General features: G+C 43.4%; 1 protein-coding gene across 2 annotated transcripts in view; it reads left to right on the top strand.

Moving 5' to 3' along the window:
* Positions 1-21,150, top strand: part of MCUB (mitochondrial calcium uniporter dominant negative subunit beta) — a 95,686-nt gene that overhangs the window by 29,969 nt on the left and 44,567 nt on the right. The window contains exon 1 of one of the 2 annotated variants that reach the window (XM_087437745.1): positions 18,405-18,494. The exons of the other annotated variant lie outside the window; for it this stretch is intronic. Coding sequence (XP_087293871.1) covers positions 18,480-18,494 — 15 coding nt within the window. The 5' untranslated portion in view covers positions 18,405-18,479. Of the gene's footprint in view, positions 1-18,404; positions 18,495-21,150 lie in introns of those variants that run through there. 2 annotated transcript variants of the gene reach the window in all.

Genomic DNA, 21,150 nt, shown 5'->3' with positions numbered 1-21,150 from the left:
GAGAAAACCCTGATTCCTGAACTCAGAGCAGGATCTAGTTAGGACGGGCTAGAACTGAGAGGCCCACAGCCTCTCCAGGGGGACCTTGGGGAGTTTTGAGACATATTTCTGTTATATCTTTTAATTTCATAGTCCCTTCTGCATCTCTCACCTCTGAGGAGGCTTTTTCCTTAAGACTCATCTAAAATACATTGAGGGTCTCCTTTGCTTCCTGGAAGGTGTCCCCTGCCCAACCAGCTTGTTTGCTCTTCGGTCTGCTGGTCCCCACTGTTTTGTCAAGAAGTGTGAAGGGTTTGAAATGTTAGCCCAGTTGTGCAGTGATGTGATTGATATATACACACGTGTGTGTGCGTGTGTGTGTGTGAATACTGTAGAGAGATGAGGCCTCTGGGTCACGGTAGAGAGTTCTGTACCGATACAACCAGATCAACACCTCGAGTACCACCGCAGCCTCAGTCCCCACACCTGGACCCCAGGCAGCGCGAGGAGTGTTCATGCACTTTCTCTGTGCAGGTGGCAGGTTGACCCTAGGGACAAGAGACAGAGAACTGTGTATTTTCTTTATTTATATACAGAAGAGTGGCTCCTCCCCTCTCCTCCCAAAAGGAGGGAGAAAAACCTTTGCTCCTTTGAGATAGGACGGAAAGGGTCCTGGATTCCCAACCTAAGCTTTTGGAACTTCAGTATCCTTGAGGGCCAGATAAACATCCTCTCTTCAAGTTTTTATGACCAGGAGATGTCTCCCAGGTCTGGACTTCCGTAACTACCTGGGAGATAGCCATTGCTCTCTGGAGATGGCTCTCCAGTCTTTCTAGCACTTTGGAAACTAAGCCGAGGGGCCTCTTCTGGGCTGTAACCATTTGGCCCTCTTGTGGAGATAAGAGACGTTTTATCATCCCCTTTGGATCAGAGCAGTTAACTAGACAAATGACTGTAGGTCTGACCCTCAGGGTACGTGAAAAGTAAAGTGCATCCAGGGGAAGTGAAAGCAAACATGCTTGATCCTTAGATCTATATTTTAGATCTTTCCATGGCTCAGAGGGCCTGGGCATTTTACAGGAGCACTGAGAAATCCAGGGAAGTCTTATTTCCCCACATCCACCGAGGATGCTTACACAATTCTGACATTCTCTCTCTCTTTTTTTTTAAAGTAGCGACTTAATAGAGAAGTAAAAGGGGTAATTCAGTTTCTCATATAAGGGAGGATTTGTGGAAATTAGGGCCAAACCTCGCTGTGAATCATATAGAACCCACAGTCTAGGGACGTATTTCTTTTTTTCTCTGTTAAAAAAAGGCTGATTGAAGGCTATTTCTTTTTATTGGTATCGCTCACGCTGGTGAAAATGGAGCAGATGGTAAACTGGGGCATTTTAAATTCCACTGCTAGCTAAAACTATAAGAAGAAAATAAAGCCCTATGATTATGCTGCTTTGATCAAGTGATTAAAATGAAAAGGGTGCATTTTGTAACAGACTTTGTCCTGATCTCCTTGACTAGACTCATGACGTGAAAATTTTAGAATTAAATGACTATCATTTAAGAGAGACTGCTCATCAATTCTTTTTGTGTTAATTTTGTTGGGCTTGTGGTGTATGAGTCTTTCCCAGCTGCTATAACAAAAGACCACAGACTGGGGGGCTTAAACAGCAGACATTCATTTCTCACAGTTCTGGAGGCTGGAAGTCCCAGATCAAGGAGCTGGCAGATTTGGTGTCTGGTGGGGGCTCCCTTCCTGGCTTTCGGACAGCCACATTCTCACCATATCCTCACATGATGGGGAGAGAGAAAGCTCTGGTGTCTCTTCCTTTTCTATAAGGGCACTGATCCCATCATGGGGGCCCCACCCTCATGACCTCATCAAAACCTAATCACCTCCCCAAGGCCCCGTCACCGAATACCATGACATTGGGGGTTAGGGCTTCAGCATATGAATTGGGGGCACACAAACATTCGGTCTATAACAGAAGATTGGAGGGTGGCTTCTGGTAAAAGATGGCAGTTTCAACAAATACACAATAGTTTCCTTCCTGAAACTAACAAAACAAGAAGACAGGAATAATAAAGAGAGATGAGCACACAAGGGTAAAGAAATTGGGAAAAGAGACATCAGCAACAAAGTGTTAGAAAGCAGAGGGACAAATAAGAAGCCTGCATTAGTTATCTCTTGTTACATAACAAAAGACGCCACAGCTTAGTGGCTTAGAACAATGCCATTTACCTCACAATTCTGTGGGTCGGGAACCCAGCCGTGCTTGAGTCTCGCACAGGCTGAAATCACAGCGTTGGCTGGAGCTGTTGTCTCGAGGCTTCCAGGCTCACTTAGTGTGTTTTGATAGTGTTCTGTTCCTCGCAGGGGAATGGGCTTCGGGCTTCGTTTCTCGCTGGCTATTGGCTGGAAGTTACCCTCAGCCCTTTGCCCTGTGGGCCTCTCCACTGTGGCAGCGTCATTGAAGCACACAAGCTGAGAGGCAGCAGAGCTAGTCCAGCACACGGAAGTCAGTGTTTGGAAACCTAATCACGGAAGTGACATCCCATCACTTGCCATATTCCATTTGTTAGAAGCAAGTCACTGGGTCCTGCTTACACCCGGGAGAAGGGGATTAATCAGGGGTGGAAATGCCTGGAACGGGATACGGGATCACTGAGGGCCATCTTTTTTTTTTCAATTGAAATATTGAGATAATTGTAGATTCACAGGCAGTTTGTGAGAAATAATACAGAGAGATCTGGTGCACACTTGACCTGTTTTCCCCCAAAGGTAGTATTTTGCAAAACTAATATAATATCACAACCAGGTGTTGAACTAACATTGATATAACCCATCAGTCTTATTCATATTTTCCAGTTCTGTGTGTATTCATTTGTGTGTAGGTATGTGTGTGTTTATTACCGGATACAAACACAGGTTCTTTACCCACCACACAAGAGGGGCCAAATAAAAACTGGAACGCCGGGCTTATGGCAAGGAAAGGGTGACGTCAGCTGGGAGACAAGAGTGAGCCCTCAAATTCATCTCGTCTCCCCAAAAGATGGGAGGCAAGGGATTTTAGCGGTTGTGAGGAATGTGGCTGCTTGTAGGGAGGGGAAGCCTGTGGCCTTGCTGGTCAGTGCCTTCCCATCAGCCTGCATTTGGCCCTGTGAGGCTGCTGGCAGTGAGGAGGATGGTGAGATGAGGGAATCCGCAGGTGGGTGTCTTGGTTGTCTCCTCCGTGGAGGAGGGTGGGTTCTGGAGCCAGGAAGCCAAGGAGTTGGGGTCTGGATGCTTCAGCTTCTTGATATTCTCTGGATGTCAGTTTCCCTGTGACCAACCTCACAAACCAGTAATTGCCAAAACCTCAGTGTGAGCCCCACATGAGGCCACCTGGGCTTTGAACAATTTGTAACTTCTGTCTGCCTTGTGAAGTTCAGGGTTACAAAGGTTTAAAAAAATCAATATTTACATATGAATGTAACTTAGAGAAGCAGGGAAAGGGGGTGAGTGCTTTTGGTTTTAACCCCATATATGCTGGGTTTAATGTAGGGGAACCAGTATCAGGGCCGGCACCATGTTTAGCTCTATACAAGTGTGCACAGTTTTCTCACATATGTAGGTTTGTGTAGCCACCGCCACAGTCAAGGATCCCTTGAGTTAGAGGACCGAATTTGAAACCGTGTACAACAGTCCACCTAATGACTTATATCACTCCAACATGCAGAAATACGTTCACCCCCACCCAGGGCCCCGGAAGTCTCACCCCACCACAGCGTCTGCTCAGGGTCCGGAATCCTGTCATCTGCATCAGGTCCAGGCCCTTGAGCACACAGTCCTTTCCACTGTAGACTGTGGGCCTGGAGAGACAGGTTATCTGCCCCAACACGTGCTGTGCTGATCTGATGACACCCCGTTGGGGTGAGGCAGCTGCTGGGGCTACATCCGTCCCCTGCGTCTTCCTCGGTTCCCTGAGCCCTGGGTGTGTGCATTTAGCTCTGAGGGAGGGCTCCAGCCTCTGTGGAATACCTGTCACCAAGGTCAGAGGCAGCAGGAACTGATGCAGGCTGCAGTCCGTCCTCGTGGGCTCCAGGTTGTGCCTGTGGTTTTCAGCTTGTCTTCTCCCCGCCTCCCCCACTTCACATCCATCCATCTTCCTTGCCTGCCCGCCCGTGTGCCCTGTCGGCTTCAGCTCCAGCAGCAGATTTGAAGACAGCGGAAGACCCCCACAGTTGCACAAGGCCAGACCTCTGTAACAAATGTCTACACAGTCACACACACACACACACACTCATACTGGTTTGCTTCTTGGGTTGAACTCCAACAGATATACAGTCCAGAAAGCTGATCATTAGGCAGCAGAGGGGAAAGCCGAGAAACTACCAATTTATACCATTTAACCTTAGGATTTGATGGAACAAGTACCTGCAGAAATATGGGGTAAATCAGGGTCTATAAACATGAGGATTGGTTGAAAGTCTGTTTAAGAAGCTGTTAGACCCCACACTCTCTACTCTGTACAGCTGGGCAGGTGCCCTCTTTCCCACTTGGAAGGAATCCCAAAGCTGGATCTCTGCACTGGGGACATCAGGCACAGTGGAGACCTGGCATGCGCCATGGAAAACAGGAGGAGTGAGTACAAGTTAACTTACTGAAGTTGAGATCCCAGCCATCTTCTTTACCTATATTGCAGAATGCCAGCCTGCAGGATTACATCCTCCAAGCAGATTAGAAGAGCCTCTTACGGGGAATCTGGCCAACCCAAAAGAAGATGCTAGCATTGTGTAAAATCTTGAACAAGATGATTATCATAGATATGGATTTATTTGCTAGGTCTCAACAAAGTAAAACAAAGATGTAATTTAAAGAAGATGATTTTAGGACAAGTGTACTCCTCAAGGAAGAATAATGTTCCTTTATCTGTGAAAGGCTGTCTTTTTCTCCCAAGGGCACACATGAGAAGGGTCACTGTAGGTAGTGCTGAGGGAGAGGACACTTGACCAGGGACACCTCTCAGTTATATCGTTCTGGCAATCAGTGATGACAGGTGTCGTCACCTGTGCCCCATCACGTCCACTCAGGACAAGAAAAGGAAGTGCCTCCAACGCGGTGAGTAGTGATTTACGAAACTGACTACCACCAAGGGGGCAGAGACCAAAAAATTAAGTTGAAAGAGGATGCATATAAAGTGAGTGCTAGAGCCAATGCGGTTCTCACCCAGCAGACATTTGTGAGATGACTAAATGAAGGAATATTTTGACGTCTGTCTTTCCCCTTTAGTGCATATTTCTAAATTGCCTTTCTAATTAACTTGTTTCCTTTCCCGCTGAGCAGCTTTGCTTGAAGTGTAACTAACTCCTGCTGGAGAATTTTACGTATCATTTTTACTACTTTATCTTAGTAGTAGGATGAACTTTTAGGTCTTGATTATGTATAGCATCCCGACTAATGTACTTTCTGCTTCTATGGGTCTTGCAAGTCTTGTGGTAAAGTGTTTCATGGTATCTTAGCTCGAGTGGAATATACACAGCGGGGCTGTATTGTCCATGGCCTGAGCTGTTTATTACCCAGCAGGATAACCAACTCTGAGGAAATAACCCGGCCCTAAATCTTGCCGTCCTGCCTTCATCCTGCCTAGCTTTATTTTCGTTTGGACTTGACCCTCACCTTAGACGTGTGTGACCTAGCCTGTTTTGCTGACTTTGTGATTTTCCTGAGGGAGTTGCAGACTTGTCTTGCATTTAAAGCACTAAAATTTCAGTAAAGAGGAAAATGAAAACCTCTGATACTTCCACCGCTAAGTAATCATACTAATATTTTTTTATTTTTCCGTCCAGTCTTTTCTCTGTGCGCAGTTGTGTTCACACGTAATATGTTCTTAAAAACATGTACTAAAGTCAGAAGTACGAAAGGGTAAAATATACTTTATGTGGATTTGTTCTCTTCTAACAAAGCAAGAACATGTTATAAAATTGCGAATGATACCTCATCTTTTAGGCACAATTTGTGATTATGAATTTCAAGTGTTTCCAAAACATGGGCTTTAATTTTGTTCTTTTGATTTATAACTGAATACATATTCATTTATAACATATTCACTTGGCCAAGGCCTGAATATAGAATTTCATATTAAGTATTAACCATTCTTTGCACCCCTGTTGATTTCCTTGTTTGTCCCAACTGTATTGCTGTAATCTCTCTGCTTTGTACCATTAGTATCAGTATTTTGATTTACCCATCTCCGCCAATTTTATAAAATAATAGTGATACATGCACATTGATGGTCCTAATTTGCCCCAACTTTCTGGCACGGATGCTTGCAAAACTGAACTGTTGTCTGGCATAGGATCATTCTAAGTGTTTGTTCCTTAGCTCGTCACTTTTACTGTTGGCATTTTGGTAGGGCAGTTGGTTCTGTTCTGCTTGTTGGAGAATGTTTAGCATCTCGGGCATTGCCCACTGTGTTTGTACCACCCACCGGTTAATATGGCAACCAAAAAAGGTTCCCACAAATTTCCACATGTATAGGGGGTAGGGGGGCAACAAACCCCAGTTGGTTAGCTGATGCATTGGAGTCCAAATTTGGTGTAAAGGAAGTTTAGAAGTGAAAATGTATAGTTATGAAAGTGCTGGTTTTGAAATATAAGAAATTTGAAGACCCTTGTTTATACTTGTACACAAATGCAATAATACTATGTATAGTTTTGGATCTCACTTTTTTCAAAGTATCATCATGGGTCTTTCCTCATGTTAGTATTTTCTTGAAAACAACTTTAATGGATGTATAATAATTGTATTTTACAGATTCATAATTTGTTTAACCCTTCCATTATTATTGGACAGTTGGATTGTTTCCAGTTTTTTGCTGTTAATAAATAATGTTGCAGTTAACCTCTTTGTAGAGAGAAAATCTAATTAGATATTTATTAAGCCCACAATAAGGAATATACAAAGATTTTATTTTCCTACTTTAGATCTATTTTTATACCTACTTTAGGAAAAGGTGCTCTCAAAACTATTTGGGGAAGGTCAAGATAAGAGTAACTTCCCTTTATTCCTTGGGAAAGCCTGGGGAGTCTTGTTTTCACATGAAACTCCCTGGTATTTTACGTGTAGCAGATGCCTCTAGTCCTTGCACATGTCCGCTTTGCCGACCTCTGATTTCAGTAGTGGCTGTGGTGGATAGTTTCTTGCAAATTCAGACTCACCTTCCATTGCTGGTGTCCACCTCAAACGCACGTGCACCCAGTCTTTCTGCATTCTGCCCCAGTACCTCCTTAGCAGCATAGGAACTGGGGGGTTTGCTGAGCCTAAGCACCCAATGCAGCCTGGAAGGGCAGTGGAGTTAATGCCTGTCCCCTCCCCACGGGGGGCAACCCTCAACCAGGCTGAATAAATGCTCCGGCCTCTTGTCTTTCAGATGGACAATTCTGGGAGATATTTTAAATGCTCCTCATAGGTACTGGCAGAATTAGTCCCCTGTTGTCTATAGCAGTGACTTCGGTAATGCCCTTAGGTTAGCTTTTCTTCCTCCCCTGTCTCATGCCTCCCATTCTCTCACTCCTGCTCCATAGGATCATCTCCCAGGTAAATTCCTGCACTCAAATCCTTGTCTTAGGCTCTACTTTTGGAGAAACCCAAGCTCAGACTCACCTAACGATTGTGACTTTTTTGGTTACTATGTTTCTCATTAAATTCATGTGTTGCACTTTTATGTGATTAAATAGCAAGTTAGAAAACAGTCTGGTAACAAAGTATGATTAGTAGCAAAGATGGAAAACCACTGGGCCAAAGTTAAGCAGGAACTGTAGGGGAAATAGAATATTATATGGCCTGACTGAGGGCGTGATTTTCTAGTAAATACCATTAATCTTTAAATAGTTGCATTGTTTAATGTACTTAAAGTAATGGTCTTTCTCTGTAGGCTCTTTATTGATTATGACTTACATGCAGCAAAGATAGTTGTCAACTTTAATAATAAGCTTCTTAGAGGATGTGCTTCTTACCCTCCCCAGGCTGATACACCAGCAATTTCAGTTGGTTCAAAGTCCGTTATTGAATATGGAATCTCATTCTGTGTTATGTTGTTCCTCTTGGTATTAACCAAGCTTTTAGATCATCAGTGGAGTTTAGTCTATAATTGTGTTTTGGGATCATGTTGCTTCTGCCTGAGAAATTACGATAATAATAATAATAATAATAATAATAATAGAATAATAGTGATGCGCTTACTGACTGCTGAAGTGCTTTACACACCTGCTCATCCTTAATGCTTACGTCAGCCCTGTGGGGTAGATCCTGTTATCCCCATTGTAGTTTTGAGAAGTTAGTGTGCCCAGATCCACCTGGCTGTTGAGTGACAGTTTGGGTGCCTATCCCTGCCTGCCTAACTCAGCTCTGCCTTTAAATACTTCATGCCAGTTCCTTTCTTTTCTGAGAGTTTCCAAGCCCTCTAGGGATTGATGTGATTAACACTGAGGACAATGTTAGAGGCCCTGCTGGGTGAATTCATGGTCAACTATCAAGCATTCGGTTCCTTCACTTTTTGTGCACAGGCCCTGCAAATGCCAGACAGATGTCTTGATAACCTTTAACACCGGTGTAAATTTACATTCTGGAACCACACAGCAGAGGTTTACAGAGGGACTCCTTCTGGCTCACCAACCCCAGGAACAGTGAAGCCTGCCCACAGCTCCTACTAATTTCCTTCTTTATTGTACATTATGGGCAGGAAACAGTTCATCACTGGACAGTACTAATTGTAAGTTATTACATCAGACTTATCTTCCTTTTCTAGCCTTTTTATTCAAAGTTATAGAGGGATTTTTGTTGGTCCCCTTCAGCTCTATGATTTATTGTACATGTGTCCTAGAGAGCCATTTATGAAGAAACTTCAAATAACTTACTAGATGTAGCAAGAGAACATGGTAAGGAAAAGAATGTTGAGAGCCTTCTAAATGCCAGGTGTTGTAACCTCACCCCCTCATAAATTAACGTTCAGTTCTTATCATAACTGATTCTGTGCCCCAATGATTTGATGGCAGTAATTGTATGTTTTTCTCTTTGTTATTGATATAAGGAGGTTGGGAGTTGATTAAGAGTAAAGAGCATTTATTGTATTAATAACACATTCTTTATGATGCTTGATAATTCACAAACCTTCTTCCTCTCAACTTTTGAGCAACTCCAGGTGGTAATGAGGCAGCTCGAGCCCCACTTTCCAGGTGATGAGACTGAGCTCAGGGAGACTAACATGCTCAAGGAGCCAGAGCGCCAGCGTTTGTCTGGCTGTAAGCCAGAGTAAATCTGACCAGTTTGGTTGAAATTTTTTCTTTGTTTTTCCCTCTTAATAGACTGGATAGGTTGGGAAGAAAGAATGGGATGAAGAGGAAACATTGAGAGAAAAGAAAGAGTGGTTTTGATTCCATAACCATTCCAAATTACGCAGTTGAAGGCTCTTCTTAGAGTCTGGGCGGGACGAAGGGTTTGTGCGCTCGTTGCCCGTCTTTACCCTGCACGTCTGAGAAGAGACGGTGATTACTCGAGTTATGTTGTTATCCAGGCTGAGGTGTTGCACGACAGGTGAAGTGAAGGCTGTGTGGCTATTTGAAATGCTGAGAAGAAAGAATCCGTGAGTTGAAGTTGGCAGTGCTGAATTGTGAAACCCGGAGAGGAGGGAGCAACGTGTTCTGGAGTAGCTGCACACAGAGGAAAGAAAGCAAGTCTGTCCCTCAAGAGTCTACAGTAAATGCTGTAACAAAATAAGGGGCAGAGCGCGTGAAACAGAGCATTATCATTTTATACTTGCTGCTGCCTAATGCCAAATCACAAATTTATAACATCTCTACCAGAGTTATTACCCAAGAATAATTAAATCACAATGAAATGACTTTGGTGTACTTGCACATCTGTAGTTGATCCATAGAAAACACGAACATAAGACAATGTGTGGAGTTTATGGCATTATTAATAAATATGTTTCTCAGTCACAAAAGGAGTATGTGCTTATTGTAAACAACTTAAAGAATTGGGAGACAAAAGTCCATTCTCCACATTCCCCCTCCCTCCCACACCCAGGAGTAACGTAATAATACATGTTTATTTATTTTAAACAAAAGAATATATAATAAGGAATATAAAAGCTAGTGTTTCTGAAATTTGGGATGAAATCTGTGAAATAACCAATTATTTATTGGTTTGGCAATTATTTATTGGCAAGGAGTTTTGAATGGATGGAAACTAAAAAGTTAAAACCTACTAGGAAAGATCTTAAAGGAACTTGAGGATTTTGAAAAGTATGACTTCAAGGATGTTTCATTTTTTAATAGAAATGTCAGTATGATTTAAAATTGAGGATCATCTGAGGCATTTTAAAACCAATTATTTAATTTTGTTAAAATATTCTCCAGTCACTGCAAGATTGAATAATATATTGGCCTTGATGGATGGACTCACAGCATCCTAAACTTAATCCATCCTAGACCTCATCACACAGTATTATAATTGTCTGTTTACAGGGTAGGAATTGTATCTTGTTTGCCAGTATATCTCCAGGGTCTGGTACATTATATAGCAAATAAAATAAGTGCTCAATACATGGTTTTGGAAGAAAGGGAGAGAGGATGCAGGATGAGATAAGGCACCTCCTCATTTTGAACAGAATACAGTTTTACCATTGGGTAGGTCAGAAAAATCTCCATTCAGATTCTGCCCTAGACATTTCCTTCATAATCTTCCAAGAATGCATCGGTCCTCAGTGTTAAAGCTCAGAAGAGATTGAGTTGTAACCTTTATCTTTTGTTACAAATGAGTGTCCTAGATTAGGGTTCCAATTGGCCGATGTCCTACATTCTGAGCTAACACCCCAAATGAAATTTAGATGTCTGAGACTGTGCCAATACCGACTTCTCAACACTGTTTGCACTTAGCGCTAGATTCTGTCCTACGTCACTTCCTTCCTTGCTAGTTTTACAGTTCTCACCCATCTCAAATTCTTTCTGGAAATTTCTTACAGAAAATATGTAAAATTTGAAGATTTTTCTAGCAGAGAAAATTTACAAGAAAAATTTTTTTATCACAATTCTTCTCCAGTGATAAGCTACTTTTAAGAAGAGTATAAAGGCTTTATAGAAGAGATTTAGTAAATTTAACACTTAGAAATTTAATATTGAGAAATCATGACTCTAGTACGTAAGTGATATCGTATCAGTTACTACACAGATAAATAATTATAATTCTAGTACTGAGTAGGGAGACTTATGAAAAGTCCTTTGAAAGTCAAGAGTTTAAAAACAAAAAAAAATATTAAAGGCAACGTGGCCTGGTGACTCTAAAGTCAGACTCACCTGCGTGAACTTGCGCCCTGCAGGTACCTAACCCTTGGGGTCTCACTAGTGAACTAGGAAGAAAAACGCCTCCTCACGGGCTTTACTGGAGATTAAATCATGTAGCACTGTGAACTGCTGCTCTGTAGATTTTCAACAGGTGGCAGCTCCTTTCTCAACTCTACTGTTAAAGCAATACAGTGCGTTTATATTGTGTTGTACTTTTCCTGTATTAGTTAAAGTTAATTTTGTTGAGAATAAAAGAATCCAACTCGGATCATCTTAAACAACAAGAAATCTGTGGGAAGACCCTTTTAGTAGCCTCTAGAAGGAAGAGCTGAGTGCCTGTCCTGGAGGGCGGGACACTCCCCCCACCACCCCAGCACCCCACCATCCCAGCACGGGAGGCAGAGCAGCCCGGTGAACTCAGCATCAGGGACTCGTGCTCTCTCCAGGCCCCGCTGTAAGATCACGCAGCAGCGCTGATCACTTCTCGCTTGTTCCAGCTCTCACATCCCTGGGAGAAGCCCATCGGCCCCGCTGGGGTCTGTCTGCGCCGGCCAGCTGAAAAGGCGGGAGAGTCGGGCCATTGGGAAATCACTGTAGACGGGACTGCTGCCCAATTTGTCTCCTCTGTGTAACATCAGAAGTATTTTTGAAATATTTTTTCATTTTAACATATAAATCTTCGGCTCTTGAGTTAGGGAGCAAAAGTGTGTTTATTATTGGTTCACTCGTCTGTTCATCCCACAGAGGGTTTTTGAGTCATCACCATGTGCCACTCCTTGTGCCCGATTTCACAAAGGAGTAAGGATGTAGGTCTGGTCTGAGACGTGCGGTGAGTGGCAGTCTGACTGTTCTGCAGTTTACTTCAGAGACAAAAGCAGAGTAACTTTGATTTCATGGCAAATGGGCCCCCAACACAATCTGTTCTTCACTCCCCCCACCACCCCAGCACCCCACCACCCCAGCACCCCACCATCCCAGCACCCCACCATCCCAGCACCCCACCATCCCAGCACCCCAGTTGTCGTGTAGGACTCTACATCTCCTTCTCTAGTAAGCGATGACTGTGTTTATTTTCTTCTGTTTTCTGCATCTATTTGTAGTATTAATTGTTGTAATTATTTATGATTTTTCACCACGACGGAATTTCAAGGATGATAGTCGTGGTAGAAATCACCTTGTCCCATTCTGTCTTCTTCAGATGAATAGATTAAGGCCCGAAGTGGGTAGGTGGCTTGTCAAAGTCATGCATTTTGCCTCAAAATCCGGATTGGTGCTCAAGCTGGTATTCATTTCAATCCAGTCTCTTTCAGAAATCCAGTCCTTTCTCCTTCATGTACGAAAATTTTCAAATATAGTCACGCACCACGTAACAACATTTCCGTCAACGACAGGCCACGAATACGACAGTGGGCCCGTGAGATTAGTACCATATAGCCCAGGTGTGGAGCAGGTGGTGCCGTCTGGGTTGGTGTAAGGACGCTGCACGATGGCCACACAACCATGAAATCACAATGCGTGACTGTCGTTTGGGATAAAGATATGTGGAGCAGAAGTGAAGGGCCTCTGAAATAGGAAGTTACAGCAGATGTAAGTTTCTCTGGGAAAATGCTTATACTGTACCTAGCTATTATCGTTACATGATCACCTCATTTTTTTTTTTTTACTAATATAAACTTTGATCTTAATACCTGATATTTTCTTTAAGAAATCATGGCTGTAATACATAAGTGACATTATGTTGTTTATCGAACAAATGCATAGTTATCAGTTCAGCTATTTGGAATTAATTATGCTCCCAAGGTGGTGTCTAGTGCTTTGGCTAATTTGTTTTCATTTTGTAAGCTAGTTTGGATTTCAAAGAAACAGCTCAGGTAAAAAAAAGGGTAGATGCTGTTGTCTGTAGCTGTTGGAAGTTAGAGCTGGGTTTTATTGTTTTAATGTAAAGTTAAATGGAAGCTGGCGGAAGTGTTAGGAATTTGCTGTTAATTATTTGTGTTTACAAGAAGAATTCTATTTGGAGGAAGCCTGGGTAACGTTCATACTTGTGAGAATGTACTGAACAAGTTGAGGTGCATTAGCTGTGTTTTATTATATCACAATTAAAACAGGCTGGTTTTTTTCCTCCACCACGAAATAAATTTTTTATTTGGGGTTATTTGTTAAACACTGAAGAGTAAAGATGAGACAAGAAGGGAGAACTGTGGAGATTAATTTGTGAAAAATAATGCTAATATTACATGCTAGAGTAATGGATGAATGATTCTATTATGCACTTTAGGGAGATTAGTTTTTTTTTTTAATTTCTAATAAAATTAACTCAAGATGCTCAGGATGCACTGCAGCTTTCAATTCTAATCTCCTGACCATTATTACCAAATTTTGTTTTTTGAGATTTAAAAAAATTTCTTCAAAAGATACTGTTTATCCCCAAATAAATCTTAATTTTTCAGATTTTTCTGTGACGGATAAAAGATGACTATTGGTTACTGGCATGTATCTGGAAGCATTTTGGAAGGAATGACAAAAGAAGTTTATTTTTTCTTTGAAATATTAGACATAAATAACAAATCCTAAGGGTGTCGAGGAAGAATCAAATTCGTCTCAGTGATGATTTGAGTACAAGGTGATGTGCTGCATTATGTGGGGGAATTAGAGGGTCCAGCTTTGCCTCCTCAAATGGAATCCACCAAGTAATTTAGGAAATGAATAGCTTTTGATGGGATTCAGGACACGCTACCCCAAATATGGCATCTTGGTGTCTTAAGTATCTTGAGCTGAAGGAATTTAAAAAAAAAAATGGCAGAAGCAGGAAGGTCACTCTGACCTGCTCTCCTCCCCCTTTTTCCCTGAAACAGGTCACAGAACTCCCCTGTGAAATGTGCCCTCCCTGTTCGGGAGGACAGAGGACATTCTTACCACCAGAGGGAGGACGGAGGACGTTCTTACCACCTGAGACGGGGAATTGGGGGCAAGAGATCTGTACAAACAAACCTTACTAAAGTAACCCTTCTCTTCCTGGTGACTTCTTCACCATTACTGTCCCTGCCAAATAGGAGTCCTCTGCTCACCGCAAAGACAAGCCAACAGTCCAGAGGCAAAGTGGTAAGAGAGAAAAGGTCTTTATTATAGCTTTCCAGCAAGGGGGAAGATGGCGGGCTCGTGTCCTTAAAGAACCATCTTAAAACTACAAAATTGTGAAGCAGTTATATAGGGCAAACGGGCTGAAAGGGGGGGTTTCGGAATGTGACCATCTGGTGGTGCAATCCTTGAGGCACCGGATCATCCCTTTTTCTTGTCACTGGCGATGGATACTAGCATAGGGGCTCCTTTCTGAAGGTCATTACATTCCTAGGAAAACTTAAGGAACAAAAAGTTACTGTCTTATCACAGTAGGGAGGTCTGTGCGTAAGCTAAGGCTGAGAAAGTAGCAGAGCATGCATATTGCTCGCAAGCAGATGTGGACTTATCCAGGCTACATGTAAACTAAAGCATTGCAGACTCAACAAAGGGGTGCCTGTGGGTCTGGGTTATTTATAGCTCCAACATGGTTCCCCTCTACAAGATGGCTTCCCTTATGCTAACTTATGCTAACCTTTGGCTATATCTACCATAGCTATTTAGGCAGTGCTAACATTATCACCCTAGCCCAGAACTCTTTGTTTTGTCAATTCTTCACAAGTTTATTGTTTCTTTATCTAACAGGTATTAACAACTTCCTGCTCTGGTCACTTCTCTGGGTCTTCATTCTCTTGTGAAGGCTCCCATGGACATGTAAAAATTTGATACAGTTTGTATTCTTTTCTCCTGTTGATCTGTCTTTGTTAGTTAACTTTCAGACCCAGCCAGGGACCCTAAGAGGGTCGAGGGAAACTTTTTCCTCCCTACACTTTCTCCTTGTGCTTCCATAGCATGTTTCCTAACTTCATTAGAAGAGCTGTCACATCGTATTGTAGTTGTGGATATAATCATTCACTCGTTCAACAGACTTTTGAGGGTCTGCTGTGTGCCAGGCATGGCCCCTGGTGCCGGAGATATAGTGGTGAACACAAGAGTCAAGGTCCCTGCCCTCTTGAAGCTTTAGTGGAGAGAGGCCAGTAAAGACGTGAACACACCAAGAACTGGTTTAACTGCAGATGGAGATAAGAACTAGGAGGAAGTAAAACAGGGAGGGTTTGGGGCAGTCATGTGGCAGGGGCAGCATTGGCCAGGGTGATGGGAAGCCTGCTTGAAGAGGAGGCATTGATGCTAAGGAGTCAGCGGTACAAAGACTTGATGGAAGGTGTTCCAGGCAGAGGCAGCAGCAGGTGCCAGGTCCCCGGGCAGGAGTGAGATGGATGTATTTAAGGAACAGAGAGGAGGCCAGTGTGCCTCGAGAGGACAGAGAAGAAGGAAAGGGAAATAGAGGATGAAGTCAGAGGCAGGCAGAGGCCAGACAGGAGGAATTTAAATTTCATTCTGAGTGCAGTGGTGGGCTACTGAGGTTTATCGGGGTAGGGGGTGGGTGACAAGATCTGATTGACGCCCTCAGACGATGGCCTGGCTGCTGTGTGGAGACTGGATTGCAGAGGGCAGGGGTGGCAGCAGGAGAGCAGTGAGGAGCTGCTTACAGTGGCCGGGAGAGGTGCTGGCGACTTGGAGAAGGGCGGCGACTGGGGACATAGAATTTGATCAGTTTGGAGTTAGTTTTGGAAGCAGAGCTGACAGACAGCACTTGCTGAGGCATGTATGTGGGAACAGAGAGAAGGGAATGAAGAGGGAGTCCCTGTGTTGACTTGAGGGGCTAAGTGGATGGTGGTACCATTTACTGAGCCGGGGCAGAGACGGAGGGGAGAGAAGATAACTTCTGCACTTCTGCTGAATTGGGGTATTCTTGAGGGAGAGGGAGAGGAGAGTGAGGTTCAGAAGGCTAAGAGCCTGGGCCAGGGTCCTGCAGAGGAAGGCGGGACTCGAATTCAGGCACCGGCTCTGACCTTTGCACCTTGTTTGGCTTCGTGGCTGGCATTTGAAGAGGATAGAGTCCAGGAGGAGGGCCTTCCAGGCAGAGGAACCCGTGGGCAAAGGCGCGGAGCCAACAAAGCGTGGACCACTCAGAGCAGCAGCCTGGGCCTTGCTGCTGGAGGAGGGTTATCTGTGGTCTCGGAGACCTGGGTCCCGTTTCCCTCCTGAGCTCCCTGAATAAAAATCCAATGTGTCCTCCTGAGAACTTCTAAGAACTTACCTTAGAGCTCTCCTCCAGCCTGGACTAGATTTGGGGAACATGGCTTTGCTGCTGCTTTTATCAGATTAAAGAAGAATCTTCTGAAAGTTTTCTTCTTAAGAGTTGTTTTCAGTCAGGGGATCTAATTTTCAGCTGCAAAAGTGGTCCCCTTTTCTCCTGCATTGTGTGACCCGCCCTCCCTGGATCTCCTGTTATATGAGCTGACTTGTATTTGAAGAGTCCCCGAGCTTCTCCGTGTCACAGAGTTCAGGGCACATAGAATTCCTCCTAATTCTTCATATACTAGCTTGTTCTCTTCTTCATCTTTCTGCCTAAATATTCACTCTCTGTGGAGGTCGGTGGCCTCACAGACGGGCCAGGCTGGTCTAATTTGCCGTAGAGGATAGTCTTTCAGAGGAAGTGAGTTGTAGCAATGATGTCTGCTTGGGAAGTGACTGAGCACATCCCCCGTCTGTACAGTTCTGTGTGTATGGTGTTAACACCACCCCACCCACAGGCACTCGATTTGTGCTTTTTGATGATGAAACATCGCATTTCCAGTTTATGAGCATCACCCAGTGCATTGGGACTTGGAATTTGATGTTCAGCTATCATACTTCTTTTTTGTTGTTTTCCCAACATTGGATAAGTAGATAGGAATGGGAAACTCCTTCAACTCACTCGAGGTCTTTTTTACTCAGAAAATAAGTTACATAACAATGAAATTGAGTGCCTATGGCATGGTTACTAAATATAGTGATAAATATGGAATATCATCATATACTTTGGACACAACACGTTTTTCCTTAAAAAAAAGAAAGGCAGGACCAAGTGGATGAGACGAAAAGAGGAAGTGTGGTGTCAGTTATTAATTGATTAAATCTCCGCTCCAGGTCTGCCCGTCCGTGCTCTGTGACAGTGGAGTTGGACTCTAAACGTCTGCCTTTTCCAGCAGGTGCAGCGTTGGGCTTTGTGGGTAGAGGGACGGGGAGACGCCGCCAGGTGACACAGTGGGAATCCTCCCCTTCCCGGCTCTGGTTCTCCTCTCTGCGGGGCCCAGTGGTCCTCACGGACCGGCGTACGCAGCACTCGCAGGCCTCTCTCCCCGACACCGGCGGGCTGTGTCTGAGGGGGCTCCAGCCGCGCCCCAGGTGGGAGCTGGGCTCCAGGCCACTTACCCCTTAACCAGCAGCCCGCAGCCCAGCCGGTGCTCCTGCAGGCTTCTGTGCATTTCTCCCGTAGCCGACAGCCACACCCTTTTCGAAAGTGTCTGAATCTCACCTCTCCTAAGTCCTCCACTCTTCCTCGGCCTGGATGAAGGTGATTCCAGACCACAGGAATCCAAGGGACAAACTTGCAGCAGTCCCTCCCTCCATTACTGGCGTTTCTGTAGAGCAGAGGTCAGCACACTTTTTTGATAAAGGGCCAGATAGTAAATATTTTAGACTTTGTGGGCCACATATGGTGTCCGTTGCATAGTCTTCATTATTTTTTAAATAACCTTTTAAAAATGTAAAAAAAGATTCTTAGCTCCTGGGCCGTCGTTTGCTGACCCTTCGATTTAGGGTGTGAGTAAAGTAAATTCTCGCTTTTTTAAACTAGAGAAGTCTAACCTAAAACAGTGAGAAGTCTGAAATTTAGACTTGATCATAGATTGTTGCATAGCACATCACCCCAAAACTTAATGGTTTAAAAGAACAGTAATAATTTATTAACCTTGATGGTGTCTGTGCGGCAGGAATTGGGGAGCAGCCTGGCTGGCGGTTCCAGCTCAGTGTCCGCTGTGAGGCTGTAGGTGCTGCTAGAGCTGCCATCGCTGCAGGCTCACATGGCCGGCTGTTGGCTGGAGGCCTCTCCGCTGGGTTCGTTGGATATCCTCACAATGTGCTGCTGGCTCCCCCCGAGAGAGTGATCCAAGAGACTAGGCAGAAGCTACAACGCCTTCTATGACCCAGTCACGCGCCATCACTTCACAGGTTTTATGCTGGCCACACAGGTGAGCCCTAGTTCAGTGTGGAGGACATTCCACAAGGTGTGACTACTACGAGTTATGGATTGTTGGGGACCATTTGGGAAGCTGGCTGCCACAAGACGTTTACACGTAATTGCTTTTCAGTGTATTCAGTGAGGCTTACTAAGTTAATCAAGTGTTGACAAGTAGAGAATCTTGGAAGCACAGTGCTGTAGAAATTCGACTAATGAAATAATGTATAGTTAACACAAAGTTACATATAAACAGCAGCTTCTAAAATGCTTAAGTTAGGGCCGGCTCCGTGGCTTAGCGGTTAAGTGCGCGTGCTCCGCTGTTGGCGGAGCAACTAGAAGGATGTGCAGCTGTGACATACAACTATCTACTGGGGCTTTGGGGGGAAAAATAAAAATAAAAAAATGAATAAAATTAAAAAAAGATTAAAATGCTTAAGTTAGATAGAATTATGTACAGTAAAAATGCTCTCTCTGATCCATTTAACCAAGTTCCTCTTAACCAAATTCCAGTTAAACCTCTTCCTTCCATCTATAAAACATACAGCCATGCTGAATTCCTTTTTTTAAAATATCTTGTTAGTTTTCTTTTTTCCTTGAGATATAATGGACATATAACATATTAGTTTCAGGTGTATAACATAATGACTCAGTATATGTTTATATTGTGAAATGATCACAAATCTAGTTAATCTCCGTCACCACACATAGTTAGATTTTTTTTTCTTGTGATGAGAGCTTTTAGGATCTGCTCTCTTCGCAACTTTCAAATATACAGTACAGTATTATTAACTATAGTGACCATGCTGTACGTTACATCCCCAGGACTTCTTTCTTTATTCTTATAGTAGGCCTTTAATACATAATTGTTTCTTTTCCTTTTTAAAACATATTTCGTTAAATGTGGTCACATATTAAAACATTCAGCTTGCTTTTGCATGTAGTTTAAGAATTTCTGAATTCTTGTTTAATCTGTATCACATTTTATGAGGAAGGAGTTATAATTTCCTTTTGGCAGATGAGAAAACTGACAGGCGGAGAGGTTTACCTATCTGCCCAAGGCCTGTGCTTAGTGCTGCTTGATTCTGAGTCTGTCAGGTCCATTTCAACCCACTGTCAGACTTTCTGCCCAGGACTTATTTATTTTAGAACTAGAAGTTTGTACCTTTTGCTTTCCTTCCCCCATTCCCCTTCCAGCCCCTGCTTCTGGCAATCACAGTCTGTCCTCTGTATCTATGAGCTTGTTTGTCGTTGTTGTTGTCTTTTAAGATTCCACATGTAAGTGAGATCGTATGGTATTTGACTTGCTCTATCTGACTTATCTCATTTAGCATAATGCCCTCAAGGTCCATCCATGTTGTTGCAAATGGCGGGATTTCCTTCTTTTTTAACGGCTGAATAACATTCCTGTGTGTGTGTGTGTGTGTGTGTGTGTGTGTGTACACCACATTTTTTTTATCCGTTCATCCATCGACACCTCAGCAGGTTGAATTCTGGGGCTGTTCTCATCAGTTGAATTGTTGGCTTACCAAGAATCAACTGTTTGTTCTCAAGCATCTGTATGTTAGTTGTATTTGTTATTGTAATTAGGTACTTTAACTAAATAGTATATAAACCAAAGAAATATGAATATAAGAGTTATATTTCTGAAAATTAAGTTGACTACTTTGGATAATTTGATAAGTATGAGTTACTCAAATTTGCTGTTGAATTAGATGTGGGCAAGCCAGGAACAAAAATCATGAAAATCTAGAAAAATTCTAAACCCAGATTGCTTCTCAAATGTCTTAAAGGTCCTTCTCTAAAGAAACAGAAACTGGAGATTTCAGGTGATGTCTTATGGAAATGTTTTTTGCAGAATACCAATCAATGGATTCCCTCTCAAAGAGAAGACTTTAAACTTACAGCAAAATATTGGCAAATGAATGAACGTTTAGACATTTTGGGTTAAAATAAAATGTTTAATGTATGTTTGTATTACTTAGCATGTTTCTTCTCATTACCAACTAAGTATTGGTCGTAATTGAATTTGATAAGAGGAACCCACAATCTTAAACTAGAGAGGCCTTTGAAAGTGTGTAGTCCAGGGATTTGTAACAGGTGTTCCAGAGGGCCCTAGGGGTTTGGAAGATAATCTCTGGGGTCACGTGTTATGGGGAGGGGAAGTGGTGGGATGGGTAGGGAGAGTTAGAGGCTGGTCATGGGAGCTGTGGTCTCCCAGAGCAGCTTCTCAGGGGTCTGTTTTTTTTTTTTTCTGTGAGGAAGATCAGCCCTGTGCTAACATTTGCCAATCCTCCTCTTTTTTTGCTGAGGAAGACTGGCTATGGCCCTGGGCCCTGGATGAGAAACATCCATGCCCATGTTTCTCCACTTTATCTGGGATGCCGCCACAGCACGGCCTGCCAAGTAGTGCGTCGATGCGCGCCCGGGATCCGAACCGGCAGCCTGAGCGCGCACACTTAACCGCTTGCGCCACCGGGCCGGCCCTCAGGGGCTGTTTTATATGTTCCTTCTGGGTAGGAATATATTTGGACATTCAAGGGTTTCACACTTAAACGAATACTTGAAGCCACTTGCCTAATTCAGCTTCTTAAGTATGCCCTTGAACAGATACTGAAAGAAGTTATGGGATTTGCCCAAGAGAACGTAGCTAGAGTCTGTCAGAGAGC

The sequence above is a fragment of the Ceratotherium simum genome, chromosome 12, assembly GCF_057802395.1.
Source record: "Ceratotherium simum simum isolate JZ-2026a chromosome 12, ASM5780239v1, whole genome shotgun sequence".
NCBI classification, from domain to species: Eukaryota; Metazoa; Chordata; class Mammalia; order Perissodactyla; family Rhinocerotidae; genus Ceratotherium; species Ceratotherium simum.
The sequence above is the reverse complement of the archived record's forward strand: the minus strand, read 5'-3'. Positions and strand labels throughout refer to the sequence as shown.